Genomic DNA, 26,972 nt, shown 5'->3' with positions numbered 1-26,972 from the left:
ATTAATGAGTGGAATGAAATTAAGAGCCATTCGTTATTCCATTCATTATCCAAATCCAATTTATCAAACAAATGTAAAAAATGTATTAATTTCCCCATGGGCCCAAACTACCATTGCATCATGTGACATCATTTTTTAAATTCTTTGACATTTGTTACTATGTCCATTCAGAGATTCGTATGCACCTGAATCTCCAACAATAACATTTTTGTCCAAAAAATTGTAACACCAAATGCACATGTCTGATAAGCATATGATCATTTTTCAGTTCATTTGGTTTCCTTCAAACACTAAAAACACCTAAAACACTTCAGTGTAGGGCTTTAAGTCATTAAAAATGTGGATTTCACCATTAAAACCAATATTTATCCCCAAAGTATCACCTACTATTTATTTATTTCTGGTACTTATATAGCACTGTCAATTTTACGCAGCGCTTTAGATATATATTGTACATTCACATCAGTCCCTAACCCTCAAGGGGCGTACAATCTAAGGTCCCTAACTCACATTCATACATAAACATACTAGGGACAATTTGGACAGGATCCAGTTCACCTACCAGCATGTCTTTGGAGTGTGGGAGGAAACCGGACTACCCAGAGGAAACACACGCAGGCACAGGGAGAACATGCAAACTCCAGGCAGGTGGTGCCGTGGTTGGGATTCGAACCAACGACCCTGGTACTGCCAGGCGGAAGTGCTAACCATTTAGCCACTGTACTGCCCACAAAAAAAAAGAGCACAAGTCCAGAGTTTGGTTAGAGATGAGTGTAGACTCTTGCTAGTAACCTGTATTAGGACTTTAAAGGTAACCAAAAGTAAAAACATTCAATTTTATTATATACAAATGTTAAAAAACATAGTGTGGTGGTGACCACCCATGACATATGTTTTACAAAGAAAATCAAAAACATAGATGGTTGTTGACACTATACATTTACATTCATGGTTAGATTGTAAGCTCCATGAGCACGGCCTTCCTATTTCCTCTGTATTGAACTGTATTGTAATTATGCAGCACTTTACAATATAAAGGGGGACAGTACAAACTGTTGGCGCTAAACACTCACAAGCCACTTTATTAGCTACACCTTGCTAGTACCGGGTTGAACCCCTTTTGCCTTCAGAATTGCCTTCATTCTGCATGGCATAGATTCAATAAGGTGTTGGAAACATTCCTCAGAGATTTTGCTTCATATTGACATAAGTGACTTTTGCCTTTCTATCATCTCCAACCAGTCTGCCCATTCTCCTGTGACCTCTGACATCAACAAGGCATTTTCATCAACAGAACTGCCACTCACTGGATATTTTCTTTCTTTCGAACCATTCTCTGTAAACACTAGAGATGGTTGTACGTATAGATACCAGAAGATCAGCAGTTTTTGAAATACTCAGACCAGCCTGTCTGGCATCAACAACCATGCCATGTTCAAAGTCACTTAATTCCCCTACTTCCCCAATCTGATGCTCGGTTTGAACGTCAGCTAGTCGTCTTCACCACGTCCAGATGCCTAAATGCATTTAATTGCTGCCATGGGATCGGCAGATTAGCAATTTGTGTTAATAAGCAATTGAACAGGTGTACCAAATAAAGTGGCCGGTGAGTGTATAAATCCTGTATAATATTAATAATAATTGCACTCAAACCCAGACCTTAATCCGATTGAAAATCTGTGGAGGGAGCTGAAAGTTTGAGTTGCCAAACGTCAGCCACCAAACCTTAATGACTCGGAGAAGATCTGCCAAGGAGTGGGCCAAAATCCCTCCTGAGATGTGTGCAAACCTGGTGGCCAACTACAGGAAACGTCTGACCTCTGTGATTGCCAACAAGGGATTTGCCACCAAGTACTAAGTCATGTTTTGTGAAGGGGATCAAATACTTATTTCCCTCATGAACATGCAAATCAGTGCATCATTTGTTAGACATGCATTTCTTTTGAATTTTTTGTTGCTATTCTCTCTCTGTGTTGCAATACACCTACTATTCGATTTTTAGACTGATCATTTCTTTGTGAGTGGGCAAACATTGAAAATCAACAGGGGATCAAATACTTATTTCCTTCACTGTATAAATATATCAGTGGTTCATATAGTGAACTCGGTGTAGAGTTATTCACCCTGAGGTCATCACAGAGGACAAGGGGGCACTCTTTATGTCTGGAGGAAAAGAAATTTAATCTGCAAACACGGAAAGGTTTTTTCACAGTAAGAGCTGTGAAAATGTGGAATAGACTCCCTCAAGAGTTGGTTCTGGCCAGCTCAGTGGATTGCTTCAAAAAAGGCCTGGATTGTTTCTTGGATACACAGAATATAACTGGATACTAACATTTATAGGTAAAGTTGATCCAGGGAATATCCAATTGCCTCTCGGGGGATCAGGAAGGAATTGTTTCCCCTGCAGGAGCAATTTGGATCGTGCTTTGCTGGGTTTTTTGCCTTCCTCTGGATCAACTGTGGGTATAGGATTATAACTTTTTTTTTTTTTTTGTTGAACTAGATGGACTTTTGTCTTTTTTCAGCCAGACTAACTATGTAACTATTGTCACAAGTCTAACCTGGTTTTGAGTGTAATCACCACAAATGTATAGTGTGTGCAGGCATCTATGTTTTTTATATTCTTTGTAAAACATATGTGCCATGGGTGGTTACCACCATATTATGGTTTTTAACATTTGTATATAATAAAACTGAATGTTTGTTTTTATAGAATTATTTTGGTTGCCTTTAACCACTTGACCTTCAGAGGATTTACCCCTTTTAATGACCAGGCCTCTTTTTGCTACTCGGCGCTGCACTAATTCAACTGATAATTGCGCGGTCATGCAATGCTGCACCCAAACGTTTGTGTGAAAGTGTGAAAGTTATAGCGTCTACAAACTATGGTATAGATACTGCAATTTACGCCATTTTTTTGCTATGCAGCGCTGCGCTAGTTTAACGGACAATTGCGCGGTCATGCAATACGGTACATAAATGAAATTTACATCCTTTTTTTCCCCACAAATTGAGCTTTCTTTTGGTGGTATTTGATCGCCTGTGCGGTTTTTATTTTTTGCGCTATAAAAAAAAAAGGCTGACAATTTTGAGAAAAAAAACAATATTTTGGACTTTTTGCTATAAAACATGTCCAGTAAAAAAAAATTTAAAAATCAAATTTAGTCATAAATTTCTGCCAAAATGCATTCTGCGACATGTCTTTGCTAAAAAGAAAAACCCAATACGTGTAAATTAATTGGATTACGTGAAAGTTATAGCGTTTACAAATGGCGGGAAAGATACTGGGATTTTTAGTTTTTTTTTATACTAATAATGGCGGCGATCAGCGACTTATGGCGGCGATCAGTGACTTATGGCGGGACTGCGGCGGACATTCTGACATTGGGGGGTACTGACTTGGGGTCACTGACATCCCCAGTGACACTAATACAGTGATCAGTGCAAAAAAAAAAAAAACATTGACACTGTACTAATGGCACTGGGGAGGAAGGGGTTAAGTTTATTTTTCAAGGTAAGAATTAACTGTGTGAGGGGAGTGTTTTACTAGGGGGCAGGGGTGTGTACTGCAGGGAACAACGCTGATGGGGAGAGAAACTCTTCTGTCCCGATCAGCGTGTCCTGGAGCTGTCAGGGAACTTACAGAAAGCACAGCTACTGCAGCTGTGCGCTCTGTCAGCGATTGCCGCCGATCGCCGGGACATAGCTGGTAACAACCAGCTGTGACCCGGCGACTGATATCCGCGGATGTGATCGGTGGGACAGGTAGGGCGGCGGCGCGCCTTGCGCGCACCCCCTACCTGTTTTCAAAACACACGTTTTAAAGCGTGCTTTTGCCCAGCCGTGCCGCCCTGCCGCCGTATTTCTACAGTGGCTGGGCGGCATGTGGTTAAAGTCCCAATTAAGGTTGTTAGTAAGAGTTTACACATGTTGAATGGATGATAGCAACCTCTGTCCACACCAGAAACCCATTTTTTACTCAGATGAGTTTGTAGAATGCCCCAAGCTCATCTTTACAGCAGAGAGCAGTTAGGTCACCAACCTAGCTAATAGTGCCACAATAACAGCACCTACAATAGATCATGCCCATTATGATTGATCAGGTGACAACCATCTAAAAATCTGTTAACACCATAAGTAAATAACACAACTCCAGTTCAGTTAAAAATGTCAGCCAAGTCCATACCTGTACACATATACGTATTTCTCCCTGTAACTGCTGCGTCCCAGGTGATCGGAGATCAATAAGTTGTAGCTAAGATCAGTGGCCCTGCCATGAAAGTAAGAAAAAAAAAAGCTGATATTAGAAAGGATTTTCAGACTAGATGTAAAATTCAATACATTTCTGGTAATGTTGGCCAAGAAACGCAGAATTTATCTTGAAAATCAATAGCAGCCAAAGATTTGCTGGGAAGGGTTAGATTCTTGAACCGTTTTTTTTATTGTTGTATGTGTTCCTTTCACCTCACTTCTCGTTGCCTTATCACAGACAGGAAGTGAAGAAAATTACACCCAACAGAGATGCCCGTTTTTGAAGCTGAACTCCAGGCAGAAACATTTTCCCTTGAAATATATTCCTCCATATCCTCAACGGATAAATAGTATCTCACAGAAGTGAGTACACCCCTTACAGTTTTGTAAATATGTTATTATATCTTTTCATGTGACAACACTGAAGAAATGACACTTTGCTACAATGTGACGTAGTGAGTGTACAGCTTGTATAACATGTAAATTTGCTGTCCCCTCAAAATATCTCAACACACAGCCATTAATGTCTAAACCGCTGGCAACAAAAGTGAGTACACCCCTAAGTGACAATGTCCAAATTGGGCCCAAAGTGTCAATATTTTGTGTTGCCACCATTATTTTCCAGCACTGCCTTAACCCTCTTGGGCATGGAGTTCACCAGAGCTTCACAGGTTGTCACTGGAGTCCTCTTCCACTCCTCCATGATGACATCACGGAGCTGGTGGATGTTAGAGACCTTGCGCCCCTCCACCTTCCGTTTGAGGATGCCCCACAGATGCTCAATAGGGTTTAGGTCCTCACAGCGTGAGGAAAGTGCAGCCGATGACCGGCAACTGTATTTACATTGTGATCTGCTGTGTCATTGGACACAGCTGATCACGTGGTAAAAGGCCGCTGTGATTGGCCTTTTACCTTATCACGTGATCAGCTGTGCCCGTAGGACACAGCGATCACCGACCTCGCCGGGTGCGCTCCGTTGGTGGCGCTTTCTGGGAGGACATCCATGGACACCCTCCCAGAACTGAAGTCATCTTTTGGCTATAGCATGGTTGGGAAGTGGTGTATGGGTAGATTGAGTAAGGGTTAATTAGGTAGTCACAGAATTTGCTATGCAAATGTGGCGACAACTTTCCAGGTCCGTCAATACACAAAGCATTAAAGCTCTCTGGCAAGAGACTTGCTCTACACTGCCATATGAACTTGAAAAATGAGGCTCCGCCCTCTGAAACGCGTCATCATAGCAATGGCATGTCATATCTCCTGGTGCTGCCTCTTCCTCCCATGCGCCAGTTCAGCTGCTGACTGTGAGCGTGCCTCCTCCCCACTGCTGGCTTGGTTACCCGTCAGCAAGAATAGCTAGTCAGTGAGGAGAGCGTATGCTCAGCCTGTGTCATATGTGTCATATGCACATGGAGTGGATGATATGCCTGATATAAGTTTACCTTTGTGAGTGTAACTTATATTGTTTTTAGCCATTTAATAAAGGCTACTGCACTAGGAATCTGTGGGCTCTCTCTTTCCCTTGTCTGTAGCAAACTTTCAGAGTGTCTGCATTTATATTAGCAAGGTCTTGATCAAGTGAAGTGTCAAGGCCGCAATCCAGTCCACAGTGTCTATATAGATCTAAGTATCAATACAAACGCTGTACACTGGAATTTGTATGAAGGTTGAAATTTAATGATAGATCCAGTTTGGCAAATGCAATGAAAAAGTTTTGAACGGCAATAACTTACTTGTTGAGTTCTTGGACAAGCCTTATAATAGCTGTGTCATCTTTATTCATAACTTCTTGAACAGAAATAAGCTCATATCTTCTCAATATCTGTCGTCAGAAAAGGAAAACCGCCATAAAGTTGCTAAGAATTCTAGTTTAGAAAATATCTGCTAGTTATTAATCATTTTCCATAGAGTGGCATGTGTAGCAATTGTGCACACACAGATGGATGCGAACCTTCATTTTGGCAAAGGCCTCTGTGATATAAATGTACAGATTTGAGTAGCTGAAATGAGACCTGTAGCAAAATATAATTGTAAATTTAGTCAGTCCTTATCATTAAAGAAATATTCAGTCATAGGCAGAGACAGATGGTCCCCCATTAGCTGAAAAGAGACAGAGCTTCTTCAGGCTGGAAGTGGCACCTGGGTGCTAATAAGATTTTGTCACCTATATGTAATCAGACTTTGCCATCTTCCTGAAGCTGAAAAGAGAAACGCAGACGTTTCGGCTTCATGACACCAGGGGGGCTCCGATCTGTCCAGAGAGCTCTAAAATTATATACGTACATCAAAGGAGTATGTTTCATCCCTCATACAAGCTAAAATATTAGTTGCAGAGAGATGAAAATACTTCCTTCTGATGGGGTACTCTGTAGGCTACATCGGCATATGAAAACTATATTTGTGGACTATATAGAATGCCAGGAAAATGCAGGAAATGGTTATGTAGCGCTGGAGTGCGGTAGCGGAACAGTGATTGGTATTGTCGCGATCGGACTGATGCACTGGTGTCGGAAATTCAATCCCCGATTTGGTGATTCAAGCCGGTCTTGGTCCAATTGACTTTGGGCAGTTCAGCACCCAGAACAGCCTGTGGGCGGGTACAGAAACACCCCCCAGAGTCAATTGGCCAAGAACTAATGTCCAGCCTATGTCCATATCCCCATAAATTGAGGACCCGGACATTGTGATTCGTATGGAGCTGGTTTGATCGACTAACGGATAACGGACTCTCTGACTTGCTCCAGTCGCAGGGTAAATCTTGGTAAAAGTTTTATCTGTTTTTTATTCCCTTTTATTTTATAGTGAATAGTCTGTGTGTCTTCTTGTATTTTTTGTATTTCTGTAACTTTTTATATTTGGTACATATTTTTATGCACTGCCCACTTTCGGGATATTAAATCTTAAAATTAATAAGTGACTTCTGGGTATTTAGGCACGGGCTCATATCTCCGGAGAGATTAGATTGTATTGTATTTTAGTGTCTTTATATGCTCGGTCAAGCTCATTGCTAATCTGTATGCAATTGCACTACGTGTTGGAAGATTGCGTGCAGATTGTAAAGGTAACAGATATGCCAGACGGAGATCTGTGTGTGTGTGGTGTCCCAGCAGACCGTTCTGCGGATAAACTGTTGGGTGGTGGCAAGCTACCATTTGTGGTGTGTCTGGTGTGGGGGTGTGTGGACAGTGGAAGAGTGATTAACACCGGGGTTCTGGCTTGTAGGATAGCTGGAGGGAGTGTGTGATTGCTAGGCTGCTCCTCAACCCTAGTTAGTGCATCAGATTGTATGTAAGATTTGTATCTGCCAGTGTGTGGTCAGCCATCTGGATTGGAGTGGAGTCTCCCTCCGGTGGTGGCCAAGAGGTAGTGCGGGCTGTGAAAGTATATCACGGCTGGTCTTATATACGGTTTTATATACTCAAAGTTAAGTCCCCGTTATTCCCTCTTACCCCAAGTCACGGCCACACGTGCACGCCTCGGTTAGCTAGTTGCTGTGGGCGTGTGCGTGTGGGTGAACACGTGACAGCCTCCGTCTTGTATCATTTTCTACTCCCAAATCAGCTTCCTCAAAATCCCCCCCCTCCCTCTCTGTTGAGTGACATGTGGTCTGTTTGATGCAGAGATCACAGGCAGCAAACACACTGGGAGGGCGTCATGGTTATAAACCCCAATTAGCCTGGCCCCCATATGTCTGCAAGACTCTTGCTTGGAAAGGGATCGTAAAGCCATAAACCAAGTCATCACTGAGCTTCAAAGACACTCCAGATAAACCGTAAACCAGACATCACATTCAAAACCCATTTTCCCCTATGATTTCATATCTTAGAATATGAAAGACTTACATAAAAACCAGGCATGAATTCAGATTGGTCACTTTAATACAAGTCGCCCTGATATATTACCTGACCCAGTAACAATCGCTCTCAGGCTGCAGGTACACAGGTTGTGGTCCATTAGCTGGAAAATCTGTGTGCAGGGTGCAGCTGGGCGTGGCACTGTTACGCACTTGACAGCGCGGTTTTAGAGTAGCTAGTCCTTCGGTCACGAGTTTGGTGAGAAGGGCTGGGGTCTGACGCCGCGATCCTCACAGCATGCTCCCCAGCTTCATGTAAACGAGTGGTCAGCCATATAGGTGTGATGTTCAGGTGTCCATGAAGTTTTGCCCACAAATATGTCTTGGACCCTCTTTCCTCTAAAGCTTTCCTGTTCCTTTTTAATTGCAGAGTGACCTCACTGTTCATTAGAGATAGCTGGTGAATACCAGTAAAATAGTTTTTTACACACTGTAAAACACTTTTCTTGGAGTCCATTGAGGGACACAGGAGTTCTTAGATTGCCAAGGTATACTGCCACTTACAGGAGAAATAAGCACTGATGACTAAAAAGCTGTTGGTCAGCACAGGATAACCCCACCCACAACCAGGGGCGTATCTACCGCGAGGCAAACAAAGTGTTTGCCTAGGGCAGCAATTTTTAAGGGGGGTGGGGGCGGCAACTCCCCCACGGAAGAAGGGACCTGGTGAGCAGCGGCGGACAGAGCAATGCAGGACTGCCATCTGAGGGGTACCACTGGTACTCTTGTAGGTGGCCTGGACAGCAGGAGGATCGGTGTGGTGGGGGAGAGCAGTTGCAGAAGGATGCACTACTCCCCCTCTCCCTCCCGCTGGATTTCTGTTGCTGAAGGGAGGGACAGACCTAGCTGGATGGAAGGGGTGCCCAGGTGTTCCTGAATGGCTGCTCTCCGCTGAGCTCCTTCCTCCACCCGCACTCAGAGCTGGGACCAGGTGAACGCCTGGAGCAGGGAGAGAACTGACAGAGAGGAAAGAGCCAGGAGGAGGTGAGCTGTGTTTGTGTTCTCTGGGCTCTCCCGCCTGTCGTCCTTGCAGCACATGAGACATGATCACGGATAGATCATATGGGACTGCACACACACACAGTATGATTACCACCCCCTGCCCACATTTCCTGCTGCCCGGAGATCAGCAGCCCTTGGAGGAAGTGGGGGGGGGGGGGTAATCATTGTGTGTGGGTGGGTGGTCCCATACGATCTGAGAGAGAATTATATATTCACACACTTATTGAACACTCTTGCTCTCTCATGGGGGGGGGGGACGGCACAAAATCTAAATACACCCCTGCCCACAACCATTACACCTCAGTTTCGTAGCACAGTAGTAGACATGAAAATAAATATAGAGGGGGAGGACCTGTATCCCTCAATGGGCTTCAATGATTTTATGGTGAGTACAAAAATCCTGTCTTCTTTCTCATTCATCCACACAGGAATTCAGAGAATTCCTAGACTGTCCAGAGTTCAACAGAGGGGTGAGAAACATAACAACAAAGGCTAACAGACCTAAGAAAAAAATAACAGTAAAATATGATCTGCCTTCAGCTCCCAAACATTCACAGACCAAAAAAGGTGGAACCCAATCCTTGAGATATGTTTGAATGACGGTGTGCTGGAGCCACCTAGAGATGGTGAAATGAGAAGCTGATGTACCCTTATGAGGACCATCAGGAAATTAATCTTACTGAAGAAGTGGCTGAGAGATGAACTTTCACAGCCCAAACCACATTCAGACGATGGAGGTAAAATTCCTTTTAGTCAACCAGAGCTGGGCAGAGGGACAGAGAAGGTGACTCCTGCTTGAGGCAAATATCAAAGACTACCTAAGGCAAGAAGAAAGTCCTACATCTCAACACCATCTTGTCCCCTTGCAAAATCAGAAAGGGTTCCTTGCAGAACACTTTCACCTGTTCAGACGCTCAACTTACCACCCATTGGGTGAGCATAAAGAGAGCAATATCTCTCACAGGTTCACATGGTAATCTTCAAAGCGCAGGGGGAACCAGAGTCAGATTCCATGGAGTCACAGGGAAAGAAACAGGAAGACTCCCTGTTCAAAGGTCCAAATCAAAGTATGAAAAACTGATGGTCTCTGAAAACAAGATAGACTGGACAGAAAAAAACTGGACCTAAAAAGTGCTGAGTGGCAAATGCTACTACAGGCCTACAGTAGCTGCAGAAAAGCGAGGTTTTGTCCAAAAAAACAAATCCTAGGGTGGAAGCCCCGAGACTCAGACCAAGTGAATTGTGCCTTTTATGTCCAACAAGGAACCTTACAGGAAGTAACTTTCCTGGATGTTAGCATTTTGGGACACAGAAACTCAGAGATGCCCCTGACTCAAAGAAAAAAACGGCTTCAACAGCCATGCTGTTAAAAGCCAATGATTATGATTAGAGATGAGCGAATTATTCAAAAATTCGATTCGACTGATTCGGCGAATTCGTGAAAAAATTTCGATTCGAGTCGAATATATTCGCTGCGAATTTAACTTATAAAAGGGTGTTTCTAGGCTTCAGAGAGCCTTTATATTAGTGCAGAACACTGTACCTTTAATTTAAATGCCCTTGGAGTCTGCTGGGGAAGAGAAATAATACTGTCAGTCAGTATGACATGCAGATGAGTGCCGTCGATCTTAGAATCACCGCACACTTCACTCATTTGGGCAGTCACGGGGCCAAAACCAGAGTGTGGAGCCACAGTGTGGCGGTGGAGGCAGCAGCAATGGGAGGCCATACAGCACCCTATGACAAAAATGGAACCCACCAGCAGTGTGAGGAGACCTGAAAGTGGCACATGGCAGAGTGTGGCGATGGAGACAGCAGCAATGGGAGGCCGTACAGGGACCCATGAGAGACTCTGGACCTGGCAGCAGCATGAGGAGGCGGTACAGGGGCCCATGACAGATTACGGGCCTGGCAGCAGCATGAGGAGTTGGTACGGGGGCCCATGGCAGATTACGGGCCTGGCAGCAGCAATGGGAGGCCGTACAGGGACCCATGACACACTCTGGACCTGGCAGCAGCATGAGGAGGCGGTACAGGGGCCCATGACAGATTACGGGCCTGGCAGCAGCATGAGGAGTCGGTACGGGGGCCCATGACACACTCTGGACCTGGCAGCAGCATGAGGAGGCGGTACAGGGGCGCATGACAGATTACGAGCCTGGCAGCAGCAACTTGGACAGGAGGACGTTCAGCTTCTGCACAGTCGGGTGCGTGCTCGCAAACTGTTGTCTCTTGGAAACGGATTCCAAGAAAGACTGCTGACGGAATCCGTGAAGAGGAGTAGCAGGAGAAGGAGCATCTGAACGAGCGGAATATGCCAACAAGCGACAACAGGGGCCGATGACAGATTACGGGCCTGGCAGCAGCATGAGGAGTCGGTACGGGGGCCCATGGCAGATTACGGGCCTGGCAGCAGCAATGGGAGGCCCGTAATCTGCCAGCACCCTATGACAAAATGGAACCCACCAGCAGTGTGAGGAGACCTGAAAGTGGCACATGGCAGAGTGTGGCGATGGAGACAGCAGCAATGGGAGGCCGTACAGGGACCCATGAGAGACTCTGGACCTGGCAGCAGCATGAGGAGGCGGTACAGGGGCCCATGGCAGATTAGGGGCCTGGCAGCAGCTATGGGAGGCCCGTAATCTGCCAGCACCCTATGACAAAAAATTTAACACACCAGCAGTGTGAGGAGACCTGAAAGTGGCACATGGCAGAGTGTGGCGATGGAGACTGCAGCAATGGGAGGCTGTACAGGGACCCATGAGAGACTGTGGACCTGGCAGCAGCATGAGGAGGCGGTACAGGGGCCCATGGCAGATTAGGGGCCTGGCAGCAGCTATGGGAGGCCCGTAATCTGCCAGCACCCTATGACAAAAAATTTAACACACCAGCAGTGTGAGGAGACCTGAAAGTGGCACATGGCAGAGTGTGGCGATGGAGACAGCAGCAATGGGAGGCCGTACAGGGACCCATGAGAGACTGTGGACCTGGCAGCAGCATGAGGAGGCGGTACAGGGGCCCATGGCAGATTAGGGGCCTGGCAGCAGCTATGGGAGGCCCGTAATCTGCCAGCACCCTATGACAAAAAATGGAACACACCAGCAGTGTGAGGAGACCTGAAAGTGGCACATGTTTGGGGCATGATTCATGGCGGATTTAGTCAGTTGTGTCAGGAACTGGTGGTTTGAAATCCAGACTAATCCACGCCTGATTCATTTTCACAAACGTGAGTCTCTCCACACTTTGGGTGGACAGTCGTGTCCTCCGCGGAGTTACAATACCTCCTGCCGCACTAAACACGCGCTCCGATGCCACGCTACTGGCCGGGCATGACAGCCTTTCAAGGGCAAATTCAGCTAGTTGGGGCCAAAGGTCAAGTTTCGTTGCCCAGTAGTCAAGGGGATTGTCTACCTCGGTTGGCAGGGTGCTGTCCAAGTAGGCCCAAGCCTGTTGTTTGAGGTCCTGCTCCAGGTCCACCTGATGCTGCTGCTGCTGCGGCTGGTTAGTAGTTTCCTCACTGCGCTGGTGAAGAAAGCTACTCATCATCGACTGCAGACTGAGGCAGCCGCTGCTGGTGGAGCTGCCACTGCTCCTACCACCCCACCCCTCCCCTGCTGCCATGGCAGCGGAACGCGAGCGCACAGGGCCCACAGTGTCTGAGGATGGACATTGGCGCACAAAGGCAGAGACCAACTGACTACATAGGTGGTTTTTATAGTACGTTATTTTGGCCTCCCTCTCAGCAGGTGTGAAAAAGGCCACCATTTTTGAACGGTAGCGAGGGTCCAACAAGGTGGACAGCCAAAAGTCATCCCTCTGTCTGATGGTTATTATTCGGCTGTTGCTACGCAAGCAAGCGAGCATGCTATGGGCCATTTGTGCCAAGGAATGCGAGGGACTCCCTGCCTCCATCTCCACAGCATACTGCCACGGTGCGTCTGGGTCCTCTGTCTCCTCCTCCTCCTCCTCCTCTACCAGATGCTCCTGCTCCTCCACTCCTGTCCGCTGAGTGGAAAAACCACCCATTTCACTCAATAATTCCTGAGCACAAATGTCCTCCTCTACCTCCTCCTCTTCTTCCTGTCCTGCCCCCACAGGGGTCATGTGGCGTTGAGATCTGTGCGCCACGTCTACCGCACCCTGACCAGCCATTGTTAACAGCATTTGTTCCAGGACGTGCAACAGAGGAATGACGTCGTTCATCCCATAGTCCTGCCGACTCACGAATAGCGTGGCCTCCTCAAAGGGCCTGAGCAAGCGGCAGGTGTCACGCATGAGCTGCCAATGGCTGACATCGAAGTTACACAGGGGAGTACCTTTATCCGCTTGTAACATCAGGAAATCGGTGATGGCCTTTCGCTGTTCGTAAAGGCGGTCTAACATGTGTAGGGTTGAATTCCACCTTGTTGCAACGTCGCAGATCAGGCGATGCTGTGGAATTCCGTTCTGCCGCTGCAGCTCAAGGAGGGTGTGCTTTGCGGTGTAGGAATGGCTGAAATGCATGCAAAGTTTACGTGACATTTTAAGGATGTCTTGCAGTGGGATGGTGGATTTTAGGAACCGCTTGACAACCAGATTGAACACGTGAGCCATGCATGGCGCATGGCACAACCTTCCTTGACGCAGAGCAGACACCATGTTCTTTCCGTTGTCGGTCAACATGGTTCCGATTTTCAGTTTGCGCGGAGACAGCCATCTGTCGATTTCTCTGTTCATTACACTGAGAAGTTCCTCCCCTGTGTGACTACGTTCGCCAAGGCATACCAGGTGCAGCACAGCGTGACACCGTTGCGCCCTGCACATGTGATATGCCGGTCGGGTAATGGGACTTGGCACGGGGGTGGCGGCTGAGGACACGGCGGAAGAAGAGGTGGTAGAGGCGGACATCTTTTGTGTACCAAGGACGTGCAAACGTGGAGGCAAAAGCGGCGTGACCTGTCCAAGTTGCTGGTGCGGCTGTGACGGCACCACGTTCACCCAGTGGGCCGTAAATGACATGTACTGTCCCTGACCGTAGTTACAGCTCCACACGTCGGCGCTGCCGTGCACTTTGGCAGAGACCGACATGCTCAAAGACTGGCCCACCATCTCTTCTACATGTGAATGCAGGGCTGGCATTGCCTTTTTGGCGAAGAAATGACGGCTTGGCACTCTCCACCGCGGCGCGGCACAAGCCATCATTTCTCGGAAAGGTGCTGAGTCCACCACTTGGAAAGGGAGGGACTGCAGCACCAGCAACTTGGACAGGAGGACGTTCAGCTTTTGCACCGTCGGGTGCGTGCTCGCAAACTGTTGTCTCTTGGAAACGGATTCCAAGAAATACTGCTGACAGAATCCGTGAAGAGGAGTAGCAGGAGAAGGAGCATCTGAACGAGCGGAAGATGCCAACGAGCGACAACTCCCCTCAGCAGAGGTGTTGGAGCCTTGACTGGCTGATAGAGGGCGATTGACGTCGGGTGACGGAGCAAGTAACGGAGCTGGTGATGGAGCGGGGGCTGGGGCAGGCAGAACCACCGTATCTTTATCACGGTTTTCCCAGGCCACCAAATGGTGACGCTGCATATGCTGACGCAACGCTGTAGTCCCAACATGGGCCCCCTGGCCACATAGTCGACATACGGCTACGTTTACTTCCTCGGGCGGCTTGACGAAAAATTGCCACACCACCGAGTAGGAAACTTTGCCCCCGATACTCCTCACTGGCTGACTGCTGCTTCCTCCGTGCACACCGGCACCACTACTGGCCGTGGTGGTAGGCTGCAGTGGAGCTGGTGCTCTACTCCGTGGCCGTTTGCCTCCACTGACACTGCTGCGACCCTGCTGCCTCCTGGGCAACACACCGACTGTTTTGCTCGCTGCCAAGCTGCCACCCTCTTCTCCTGATGATGCGGAAGCAACAGCCTGATGACGACGAGGCTGCCAAGTGCGATCAGCCTCATCATCATCAATTAGGGTCTCCGCCTCACTACTAGCCCCCTCGGCTGCGTGTGGGTCAGGAGACAGACCTGTCTCTAGACCGGCTACCGAGCCACTCTCCTCGCCACTACTTCTTCGCCTGGCTGCTGAAGAGGCGGATGTCTCCCCCCCGTTCCTGACCGCCCTCTGTTAGCTCTTCCTCACTGTACAGTGGGGCTGAGCCCACAGCATGCGATACTTCGCTTGGTGAGGGAACACCAAAGGACAGGGGCAGGTAGAGGACACGTGATTTCAGTGGGCTTGCTCCCGGGCCATGCCAACTAACGGTTGTGTCTGACGTACCCACCGACCGTTGGCTGTAGGTGTCTGAGGTGACCTGGGAAGAGGAAGACGACCGAGCCAACCAATCGATGACGGCAGGGTTGTCGGTGGAGACACGACCGCTGGATGACACCGGGAGCACTGGCCTCTGGCTGCGACTAGTGCTGCCTCGACCCCTTCCTCTGCTGCCACGTCTGCTCGCTCCTAAAACATTGCCTCCTCTGCCACTCCTCTGCATGTTGTCTGACATACTCTTTAATTAAACGATTCTGTGTCCCTGAGTAACAATTCTGTGTCTGTCCCTGAGTAACAATTCTGTGTCCCTGAGTAACAATTCTGTGTCCCTCAGTAACAATTCTGTGTCCCTCAGTAACAATTCTGTGTCTGTCCCTCAGTAACAATTCTGTGTCTGTCCCTGAGTAACAATTCTGTGTCTGTCCCTGAGTAACAATTCTGTGTCTGTCCCTGAGTAACAATTCTGTGGCCCTAAGTAACGTTTCTGTGGCCCTAAGTAACGTTTCTGTGGCCCTAAGTAACGGTTCTGTGTCCCTCAGTAACAATTCTGTGTCCCTCAGTAACAATTCTGTGTCTGTCCCTGAGTAACAATTCTGTGTCCCTAAGTAATGTTTCTGTGGCCCTAAGTAACGGTTCTGTGGCCCTCAGTAACAAATCTGTGTCCCTCAGTAACAATTCTGTGTCTGTCCCTAAGTAACAATTCTGTGGCCCTAAGTAACGTTTCTGTGGCCCTAAGTAACGTTTCTGTGGCCCTAAGTAACGTTTCTGTGGCCCTCAGTAACAAATCTGTGTCCCTCAGTAACAATTCTGTGTCTGTCCCTAAGTAACAATTCTGTGGCCCTAAGTAACGTTTCTGTGGCCCTAAGTAACGTTTCTGTGGCCCTAAGCAACGTTTCTGTGTCCCTAACTAACGTTTCTGTGTCCCTAAGTAACGTTTCTGTGTCCCTAACTCTCTCCCTTAATACAGCCAGGTCTGCCTCTGTTGAATGACTGGAGGCAAATGGAGAATTCTAAAATGGCCGCCATTTATAGCTCGACCATTACACAGTGCTGGCTGGCTGGCTGCTGATTGGTTAATGCGATCACATGTCATGAATGAATGCATTATGGGTCAGCGTGCCTTCCCAGACATCCCTGCTCCGTCGCCGCACATGTCGCCGCCATTTTAGGAAAAATTTCGATTCGCGCATCCGAAGTCTGCTAATTTTCGGATTCGGCGCGAATCGAAATTTTCCTAATATTCGAAACGAATTCCACTTCGCCTAGTTCGATTCGCTCATCTCTAATTATGATGTTTCCTGCATTGCCAGGGAACCTAGGATTCACAGCCCAGGCTGACATCCATTCTGAAGAAAACATAGCATGGTTAATACTTTGTATAACACCTTGGCGAATGACTGAGGTGCAGACAAGTGGCCAAAGGGCAGGGCCATGACCTGGTGGAAAGTAGATGTGCTGGAAGCATGGAAACATTTAGGTAAGCATCCTTCATCAAAACAGAAGTCAGAAAGCGAGACAGTGGTAGAAATGGTGGATTCAATGCAGAGTTTCTAAATTTTCTGGATTCAATAGAAGAAATTCAGAACTTGAGATCCAAGATGAAGCAAATGTTCGCTTTGTGTCTGGAAATCAAATTATAGGAAAATCCACAGAAACTGGGGTAATGACATCGAGATCCAGAAGACCGAAGAAGGCTTGATGAAGATCTACTAATCTGTAGGGTGACCAAGGAAATTTGGAGGTGGGAGACCGAGGGAGCAAAGGACAAAAATCCAAATTGTAGACCTGGAATTTCAGCTTAGAGATGCAAGATGTTCAAGTATCCCCACACTCTGTAAAGTGGGTTGATGCACCTGCATGCAGAGGAATGCTAATTTGAGGATTTGGCAGACTTTGAGCACCAGACCTTGCAGGTGAACGGGGACCCTGGTTTGGATGATCTTTACAAGGTTGTGGGTAAACAAAAGGAACGTTTCTAAACAGCTAGCGAGGGGGAAGTAATCTGGGCCTTAAACCCCGCATGTTAGTCTCATATCAAAAGTAAAGAGGTTACTAAAGTTAAGATTCCTGTGAATCGGACGTGATGTATTATATTTGTATTGTATTTTCGGATGAAAACTGTACTAATTAAACAAAAATCATATGATCTGGTATTGTACGAGAGAAATTTTCGTGCTTAACCCATCAAATAATTTTGGATGAAAGCTGTGTACTAACGATCAGATTATCGTATGATCACTTCGAAACCGGTATTTTTCATACGATTTTCTGATCGTGTGTACTAGGCTCTAGGCTGCTTCTGTTGAGGAAGATAGATGCATCCAAGGCTGGAAAAAGAAGCAAATATACAGTGTTCTTAAAAAAAAATGTAAAGAATGTTATAATAATGACGCCTATATGGATAAATGTTTGCCACCAGTTCAATTTATTTGAGAGAAAAACGTGTACATAATTCAGAGTTGAAAAAATTATGAATTTATTAAAAACAAAATGAGTTGATACAATATTTGCATGTTTCTCAGCTCTTAACCAAGAAGATTGCACTTATTTTTTTATTCTCCTTTAAAATCTAAAATAAAAAACCCCAAAACATAATTTTCATAATAAAAACACAAATTCTTACCTGGATGAGACGATTTAGGACGACAGGGTCATCAACCTTGGTGGCACTGAATCTTTCAATATTAAAGGAGGCTATTTTAAGGGCAAAACAAGCTTGCAAAAAGCAGGCAGCAAGAGCCACCAGGAGGAGGGACTTCATTTTTCCTGAACATGAAAAAAAAAGTCTTAGCTCTAATTCTTTTGCATTTCATTTATGTCATGAAAAAAGCACCAGAAAAAAAATTAAAAGATAACTAATAATTCATCCATCAATTGAAATACGTTTTGGAATGCAATGGAGGAATGCCAGGTGTACAGATCTATGATACAAACTTACAAGGGAGTCTTGTTCAAAGATCCAGAGGGAATGTTGGATCTTGACTTTTCATCCTATTCAGACTACAGTTCCTAAACCTACGGGAACATACTGGTTGCAGCAGGTTGTAAAAACAGATAAATCGCTAGATGATTCTTTTCAAACTATTAATGCAGCTGGCATAGAATTGAATGTTAGCTAAATAAAGTGGAAATGTTGCAATCCTGGATTAACCATTTAAATAAAATAAGCATGGATGTTGCAGCCTCCTAGATAGATAGGTGCTAGGTTAGGTAAATTAAGTTATTAGCTCACTGTAATCGATTGAGTTGTATGTAATTATTTTGGCCTATTTTGTGTTTCACTGGCTACAGGGTTGGCTGCTTTCCCCTGTCTCTCTAGAGAGTTCTGGAGGATAGTGGGCTGGGAGCAAATGAGCAATTGAATTTTTATACAGTCCTAGCCAATCCTTGGGGTATAGTGGGCAGGTGGTGGCTGGGAGAGTGCATAAATGGGCTGGGGCTTGGAGCAGAGGGGTTCTTGTCCTAGGGTAGGAGAATCCAACTTGGAGGGCTGCTGCCCTTCTGGGCAAGCCAGCTGTGATTCTACTGCTCATCAAGGTCTCAGCAATGCAAACTTGGGGGGCCCATTTTGCTGAAAATTAGCTGGAGCTGACTGGTCTAAAGAATTCACAGATGTGTCTGGAAGATACTGCATGGAGGCATCCCATTATCAAAGTACATTAGTGAATACAGATTGGTGTGAGAGATCCCAGTGACCGTGTGCTGCTGACATTGTTCATGGTGTCCCAGTGTAGCTTAGCCCATTATTTGCTTCTGCAAAAGAGTATGCTCAGATTCTTTAGGATGAAAATTAGTGTCTTCAAGTTACTAATTAGCATTGCTGGAGTAACTCACAATTACCCTGCACTCATGATCATCCAAGTTCATTTTCTGCAATAAAGCATCAAAAAACCATATCCCTAGACCAGGGATGTCAAACTGGCGGCCCTCCAGCTGTTGCAAAACTTTGTCCTATCATGCCTCCGCATTTGGGAGTCATGCTTGTAACTGTCAATCTTGCAATGCCTCATGGGATTTGTAGTTTTGCAACAGCTGGAGGGTGGCCAGTTTGATACCCGTGCCCTAGACTGATCTAGACAAAGAGAGTGACTGTGTGTCTGGCTGCTGGTGCATCTACTGGGATAAGAACTTTGGGACCTAAAAAATAGCAGGCCCTTAAGGGGGCGAGCATTACATGTGTTTAGTGCTCCAACGGAAGGGGACCACCACAGTGTCTGTGAAGGTTCTCATTTATCCAGGTCATGGTATATCTAGTAGTTGTTAAGTTACATTAAGCTGTAATGTTGAAAATGTTTCAAGCCACTTCTTCCGTTCTAATGAGCGTCAGAAAAATACTACAGCCTTTATATCCACACCAACCCCTTAATCTAATGGAAAGGCAGATGTTTGTCCAAGAACAAGATGGGAGGTGTAAAATTGTAGAACCACCTCTCCAACAAATGAAAGGCTCAACACATGAAGACAAGTTCTACAGATCAAGAATCAGTAGTTTTCCTACACCTTAGAAAAAGGGGCATTTTTCTGAGGACACATTTCTGACAGAGAACAGTTCCTACTGTCAGCCATGAAAATGAAGGGGTTGACAACTATGAAGCCTTCCTGACACCAAAAATGGGATCATGTAACTAGAACAGGGTTCCACAAATCTCACACCTCCCATCCTGTTCATGGACAATAACACCTATCTTTCCATGGTAATTGGGTCAAGCTGTTGATGCTACCTGTGTTGATATAAAAGCAGTTTCCTGACACTCAGTAGAAATGAAGCAGTGGCTTGCACACGTTACATGGCATCTTCAACATTGCAGAACAGGTCCGGTTGAGTGTAACCACCTACTACCAGACAGGGACACCACAGACATGTTTTCTTTGTAGCTATTCGTCCCTTAAGGAGAGCCTTAAAGCCTGAATTTGCTGAATGAATGGGCTGCCTACACACCTCAATAGACTAATTAAGGTGCAGGTTCAAACAAAATGCTGTGCAATATTATGCATGGTTTGTGTGCTGTGTTGCACTGCTGTGTACTGAGCAGCTACAAGTGTGTTGATGTACCAGTAGCAATGAATAGCAGTGCACATGGAGCTGTAAGTTGATGCGTGTTGGAGTAACTAGCAATACTGCAACACTTGGGTGAGAATGGTCCCTAAGGGTTTCAATCCTTCGACTTGAATTTGCCAAATGCAGATTAAAACTCAGCCAAAATGCAGCATAGTGGACTTTTTCACATTGAAGTTTGAGCAAGTCGCATATATTCATTATCTTGTTCACAAATGTGTTGTACAAAAAGGACATGCAGCCATAAAACCCATGGCAGAAACACAAACAATATGGTAATAAAACATGCTGTTACATTGTATGTCATTCTATAATTTTTTTTTTTTTTGCTACATGCCTTACTACAAAGTGAACATTTCTTTTATTTTTCCCCTTTATTGAGAAATGTCTTGTTCAGTCCAGTAGACAGTTTTATTTGTTTTTTTTTTTCCCGAAAGATAAAAGAAATGTTTCCTTTACATTATTTATTATTGCATTTTAGTTTTATCAATCTACGCAAAATTAATTAATAACCCATGCATTACCTGCCTACTTGGATCTGGTGTGGATACACGTAGCTGGACAATGCAAATCCACAGGAATCACAATGGCTGCCGGCTAATGCTTACTGCAGAGGTGCTTTATATAATATCAGACCAACCTGTGGGAAAAGAAGTGAATCTCCCACCTGACACGTCTTTATTCTTCCATTTGCTTTTGGTAAACAAGCCAAGGAATCAATACCGTGGAGGTCAGAAGTGTTTTTGTAAAGACTTTTGATCTACATTGGTAAAGTTGATTATTTATAGGAAACCTAAAATTAGGGCTGCCATAGTCCCGGCTATAATGTAGAGTACTGAAGTCAACATGTGAACTTGGGCTGATTAGAATGTCCAGCTTGCCAATAAGGTGTTTGTGTTCTAGTGGAATGAACAATGTGGTTTAGATCCTTTCCACTTTGCATGCTCCTTTGGACATTGCACTGCTAAAGTCCAACTCCACCATGATAAGTGCCAACGGTTTTCTGCATCTTCAATGGTTTGTTACAATGGAACCTCTATCATCTCAATGTAGCCTTACTGTGAGGTCCCATTCATACAATTGCATTTTAAAAATGTGTGCAAGTCTGTCCACAGCCATTTTTGTTTTTAAACCTCTTTTAGCAAATCTTCCTGGGTCTGGTTTTGCTCAAAATTCACAGACTTTGTGGAAACCCTCATTGAAGTCCAACGGGGGAGTGAATCTAGTTATTTAGTTCTGCCATTTGTAAGATTAATATGCAAGTTATTGTCAAACGAAGGCCATAGGAAGGTGTCATTGCCATGGGAGACATGTTTTAAGGCCAAAATAAAATACTGTACAATTTGTAGAGGGCCTTTTCATGTGGCTTGGAGGATGACATTAAAAAGATACAAATCCTTTAAACAACAGGTTTGGGGAAATAGTATTGTATGTACAGAGATGGATGTAAACCTCCATTTTTCCAAAGGCCCTCAATCTTGTATCATTTCTACTCCAAATCAGCTTCCCCCCTCCCTCTCTGTTGAGTGACACGTGGTCCCTGTGTGCTGGGATCAGAAGTGCACAGGCAATCAGGCACAGCGGGACAGCTTTATGGTTATAAATCCCAAATTTGCTGGTGCCCGGGAGTCTGTTAGCTTCTCAATCTGAGATAATTGTAAAGCCATAAACCAATCCTTCACTGGGCTTCAAACGCATTCCTAGGTAGCCGTAAAACAGGCATCACATTTAAAACCCACTTTTCCCTATCATTTCATATCTTAAGGTAGGAAATAATTACATAAAAATAAAGCACATATTCGGATAGCTCAGCTTAATGCGAGTCGTCTGATATCTTACACCCCTGGATTACGCATACCCGAGAGCAGAAAACGATATCTTCTTAACCGTCCCAAGCAGATATGTCATAACTGGTATCTGGACGTTCAGAATATCATTCTGCAGATTATCCTACCCGTGGATAGAATGTTACATGTACCGAGGGAAGGTTATTGACCCTGGTATAACTTGGGAGGAATTTTGGTTTTAGCCTGAGTCCCCCGCCTAAAACACCCCTCCTCAAATGAGGCAATTGGTTCCCTGCTGTAAGGAGACACCCTGCTGAGTTCCTAGAAAAAGGATGTTATGCTTGGAGCAGTAAGTTGAAGAGATCTCCATTTTAACACCAGGAACCAACTTGGGAGACTGTACCCTTTTGCTCAGGAAACGTGAACTGCTTAACCCAGGACTTTTGGCAAGTACTCTACCTCTCTAAATTTCTTTCTGTTATCTCCCCGTTGTGGTATTGCTCTCTGTATTTATTTATATATATTGGCTACATCTTTTTCTGTAAATACTTGTATTGCACCATTTTGACCTTTTTAGTAATAAATTCTATTATTTGAAAAGTGTTGAACTGTTTCTAAAGCTCTTTAATGCAAACTAAGAATCCATGTCTCTGAAGAGCGCTACTGTGTGTTTTAAACCTCTATATACCTCTGCTTGTGGTGACAGTGGTATACAGATGATTATTCAAACATCATAGTGTTATTGCTAATATTGGCGAGTTTCCTCCATTTCTTTACAAAAAGGTGGTGGTGGCAGTGTGAAGGGTTAATAGCATAATTAACTTGACCCAGTAACAATCGCTCTCAGGCTGCGGGACATAGATTGTGGTCCATTAGCTGGAAAATCTTTGTGCAGGGTGCAGATGATCGTGGCATTGTTGCACACGTGACAGCGCGGTTTTAGATTGGCTAGTCCTTCGGTCACGAGTTGGTGAGAAGGGCTGGGGGTCTGACGCCACAATCGTCACATCACTGACCGCCTCAGAGGCAGCATAAGTAGGCAGCGAATATTTGGCCATGGAATTTTCCTTCTGTGGCTTCCACACAGCAGCATTCTAATCTGAATAATTTGAGTTTAAAAAATGTGAAACATTTTACAAAATTTGGAGAGATTTCTTCTCACTATCTGTAGTTATTCTTGCTTCCAGTGACACAGTGGTGCACTTTATATGCTGCCTTTTTCTTCTATAGCTCATCATGTTGTTCCTCTAAACCTCTTGGCGCCGGCCGAACGCAAATGTGTGGCCTCCCGGTGTCTGGGCCTGGACACCGAGCGGCCGCACATTTGCGTTCTATTAAAAAAAGACGTGCTGAAAGCGTGCACCCTGTGCACTCCCAGCACACATGTCCAGTACTCATGGAAAGGTCCCGATCTCCTCTTTCGATCGGAATCTTTCCTGATCTTGTGACTGACGTGATGTCATGTCATGGCAGTCACATGACTCTAAACCACGCCCCGCCACCTGGCTTCTGAAACCCTTAAAGGGCCGGGAGGCGCTGGTGCCAGGGGATTAAAGGATAAATTTACCTCTAGGAGCATGTTACACCCATGTTTAGGGTGTAACATACTCCTTTGCACCCACCTCTCGCTGGCAGCGCTCCTCCTCTGTGACAGCAGCCGGGGTTTCTCCTCCCTGCAGTTTCCTGTGAGTGAATAGACTACCAGTAAGTTCTGCCATTGTGGCTGACAGCCTTTAGTTCTCAATGAACTGTGAGGGCACAGCTGAGCACTCTCGTAGTTCATTGATTCTTCCTGCCATTCAGTAAATGCCTGCCCATATGGGAGGTACAGGCCTGTGGGATCCTGGCACTGCTGATAGTGGGTGCAATGCTTTACAGGCTGCATTATAAAAAATAATAAAAGCACATTTTTTTAATCTGCAAAAAATATGTGTATTTTTTTTACAAAAGGTGAACTTAGCCTTTAATTTTTTTCTACATGTTGGCAGCTATGGTAATTACTGCCTCCCGTAGTGATATAGGTGCCAGTAGAATCACAAAGTGCAGCAGGAGGACTCCAGGTATCCAATTCTCCACAAAACTGTTGGATCTGAAGATTCTCTTATTATGACATTTTTTTCTCAAAAAACTTCTTTCTGATTGGTACTTTTCTCTGAATCATTGATCGAATATAAGCATGCAACCAGCAAAGTCAGAAATCCTGATCCTCATACTAGTCCATCCAAGGCCAGGCCTTTATAAAGCAGTAGAGCCATCCAATCTACATAACGGGCAGCCAACCAGTGTTTCCTTGAGGAAAGGTAATGTAATGGATCTTTCTGAAGAGGCATGGCCAGATATTATGGGTACCTACTGTATATTCCCTCAGTTATACCCTTTAGACATTCAGTTACTAATTCAGCAAAAATATCTGCACTGGATATATTATATGCCCTCTAGGTTGTTCAAAATGAAAAATATTTGTAAAAATAAATTTTTTAATATGTCTTTGAAAATACATTGAATCTCCATTTTTTGGAATGCATTTACAAATATATATAAAAATATATGTTAAAACAAATTTGTTTATATGTTAAAAAAAATCTTTAGAATATATTTAAAAAATTTTTTTTTTTAAATATATACCTTTAGAAAATATATTTAAATGTACCTTTTTTAGAATACATGTTAAAATATATTAGCGTAGGCCAGTGGTGGGCAACCTTTTTTTTCAACTGAGCCAAATCTCGCCAAAACCACGATTGAAATTTATTTTGAGAGCCACATTTTTAAAACTGAAAATACATCCCCCATATAGTAATTCATCCCCCATAGTAATTCATCCCCCATAGTAATTCATCCCCCATATAGTAATTCATCCCCCATAGTAATTCATCCCCCATATAGTAATTCATCCCCCATAGTAATTCATCCCCCATATAGTAATTCATCCCCCATATAGTAATTCATCCCCCATAGTAATTCATCCCCCATAGTAATTCATCCCCCATATAGTAATTCATCCCCCATAGTAATTCATCCCCCATATAGTAATTCATCCCCCAAAGTAATTAATCCCCCATATAGTAATTCATCCCCCATATAGTAATTCATCCCCCATATAGTAATTCATCCCCCATATAGTAATTCATTCCCCATATTGTGTCAATTCACTTACCTTTGCGCCGCGCGTTCCTCTCGCCGTGTTCCGGTCTTCAGGGCGGACTGTGAGAGGAGTTCGTCACGCTGCCCCGCCTACATCCTGGCTGCCCTGCCTACATCCTGACAGCCAATGTTTGCCACGCTCCGCGGGCCGTAGTTTGCCCATTGCTGGGCTAGATGCAGAGTCCTGACTTTTGGGGCGGCCGCCCGAGAGGAGGGAGGGGAGCGGGCGCCCAGCACACAGAAGAGCCGCATTAAAATGTGTAAAGAGCCGCATGTGGCTCGCGAGCCGCGGCTTGCCGACCACTGGCGTAGGCCAATATATTGTAAATATATGTCACATATATAATTTTTTTTCTAAATATATTGGAAATATATTTCTCTTCCATGTGGTACAAGAAGGTATAAAAATGGAATATTAAAGGCCAAAGTCTCACCTGTTGCCATTTACTGTATATAGGAGATCCATCCGGCCTCATGGTCGCACAAACATCCAAGATTGAGTGAGCAAAGCAAACACTTTTATGCAAAGAAATCTATTGCTCTGCAGTGGAAATCCCCTGACCCTTCTACTATGTCTAGTTAGGAAATTATTTGTTAACCGAGTTTTACCAATGTACAAATTTACGAAGCTAGGGATTGCCCAAGGATATATGATAAAGTATGGTCACCTTGCGGAGCGACCCATCATACTATCTCCCCAGAAAACAATACAACGAGCACACAAGACTTTATTTTAATAATTCTGTTTTACTTTATTGTATTGACATGGGGAATGAGGATGGACATTCCAGTAAGTTGGATTGTTGATAATTGCATTGACATATTGACAAGCAGGATCAAGGGAATATAGCATAGATATGGACCATACGCTAATTAATATGCGACACTACGACACTGCATTGTAGAGGTAATTCGTCATTCTATGATTCCTGTATTTAGGTTTTTCACTATTTTACATACAAAACAAAAATGTTTTATAAATGTTTAGGGCTTATTTCCATGTGCGTCATTGCCGTGCCACTGAAAATTGATCCACTATGGATCGCTTTTTAGAATCATTTGACAGGAAGCTCAGAGGTGACATGCTCCCTCTGTAACGCCTGTTTGAATTACTAAGTCAGCCGGACCACGCCCAAACTCAGTTGTGGCACTGGCCTGTTCCCTTAAATGCATTACTGCGTGCCATACACAACCTGTACTAAAAATATTATTGTACCGCAACCATGGTAATGCATACCACCATGTCTACTGGCTGTGTCAACCTGCATTTGGGTGGTCAGGAGGTGGTAAACAAGTAATTAGAGGGTCCCCAAAGCTTGGGGGGGGGGGTTACATCATTCTCACCTGGGCATGAAAGCTGGAAGTGTGAGGTTGGTGGTCAAGCTAAAGGCATTTTCAAGTAAAAAAAAAGCACTATTCAGTTGTGTAATGAAGGGCGGGGTTGGAAATATTGGCAAAACATTGAAGCAGATCAAGATCCATTTTCAAGAGGAACTTCAACCAGAAATATATTGCCTAGGATCTGCTCCACCTCCATGCCACCATCTTTGGATATCATGTGCACACACAGATGTACTGCAGTTCTCTGTCTGGTCCTGAAGACTTTCCTGAGGGGTCTGTACTGGGA

General features: G+C 45.0%; 2 protein-coding genes across 5 annotated transcripts in view; one reads left to right on the top strand and one right to left on the bottom strand.

Moving 5' to 3' along the window:
• The window catches only part of HAUS7 (HAUS augmin like complex subunit 7), a 217,336-nt gene that overhangs the window by 95,511 nt on the left and 94,853 nt on the right, over positions 1–26,972 (top strand). The window lies entirely within an intron of this gene.
• Positions 1–26,972, bottom strand: part of LOC149463423 (deoxyribonuclease-1-like) — a 99,063-nt gene that overhangs the window by 42,600 nt on the left and 29,491 nt on the right. For 2 of the 4 annotated variants that reach the window (XM_089674929.1, XM_089674931.1), the window contains exons 1-4: positions 20,939–21,000; positions 17,982–18,124; positions 5,985–6,073; positions 4,187–4,270 (exon numbers count right to left, since the gene is read on the bottom strand). In XM_089674929.1, coding sequence (XP_089531055.1) covers positions 4,187–4,270; positions 5,985–6,073; positions 17,982–18,119 — 311 coding nt within the window. In that variant the 5' untranslated portion in view covers positions 18,120–18,124; positions 20,939–21,000. Of the gene's footprint in view, positions 1–4,186; positions 4,271–5,984; positions 6,074–17,981; positions 18,125–20,938; positions 21,001–26,972 lie in introns of those variants that run through there. The other 2 variants (XM_089674930.1, XM_089674932.1) reach the window with 2 other exon arrangements.

Source organism: Staurois parvus, unplaced genomic scaffold (assembly GCF_062004578.1).
Source record: "Staurois parvus isolate SC_StPar_1 unplaced genomic scaffold, SC_StPar_1.0 ptg000154l, whole genome shotgun sequence".
In the NCBI taxonomy this organism is placed as follows: Eukaryota; Metazoa; Chordata; class Amphibia; order Anura; family Ranidae; genus Staurois; species Staurois parvus.
This window is presented reverse-complemented; position numbering and strand designations above follow the sequence as displayed.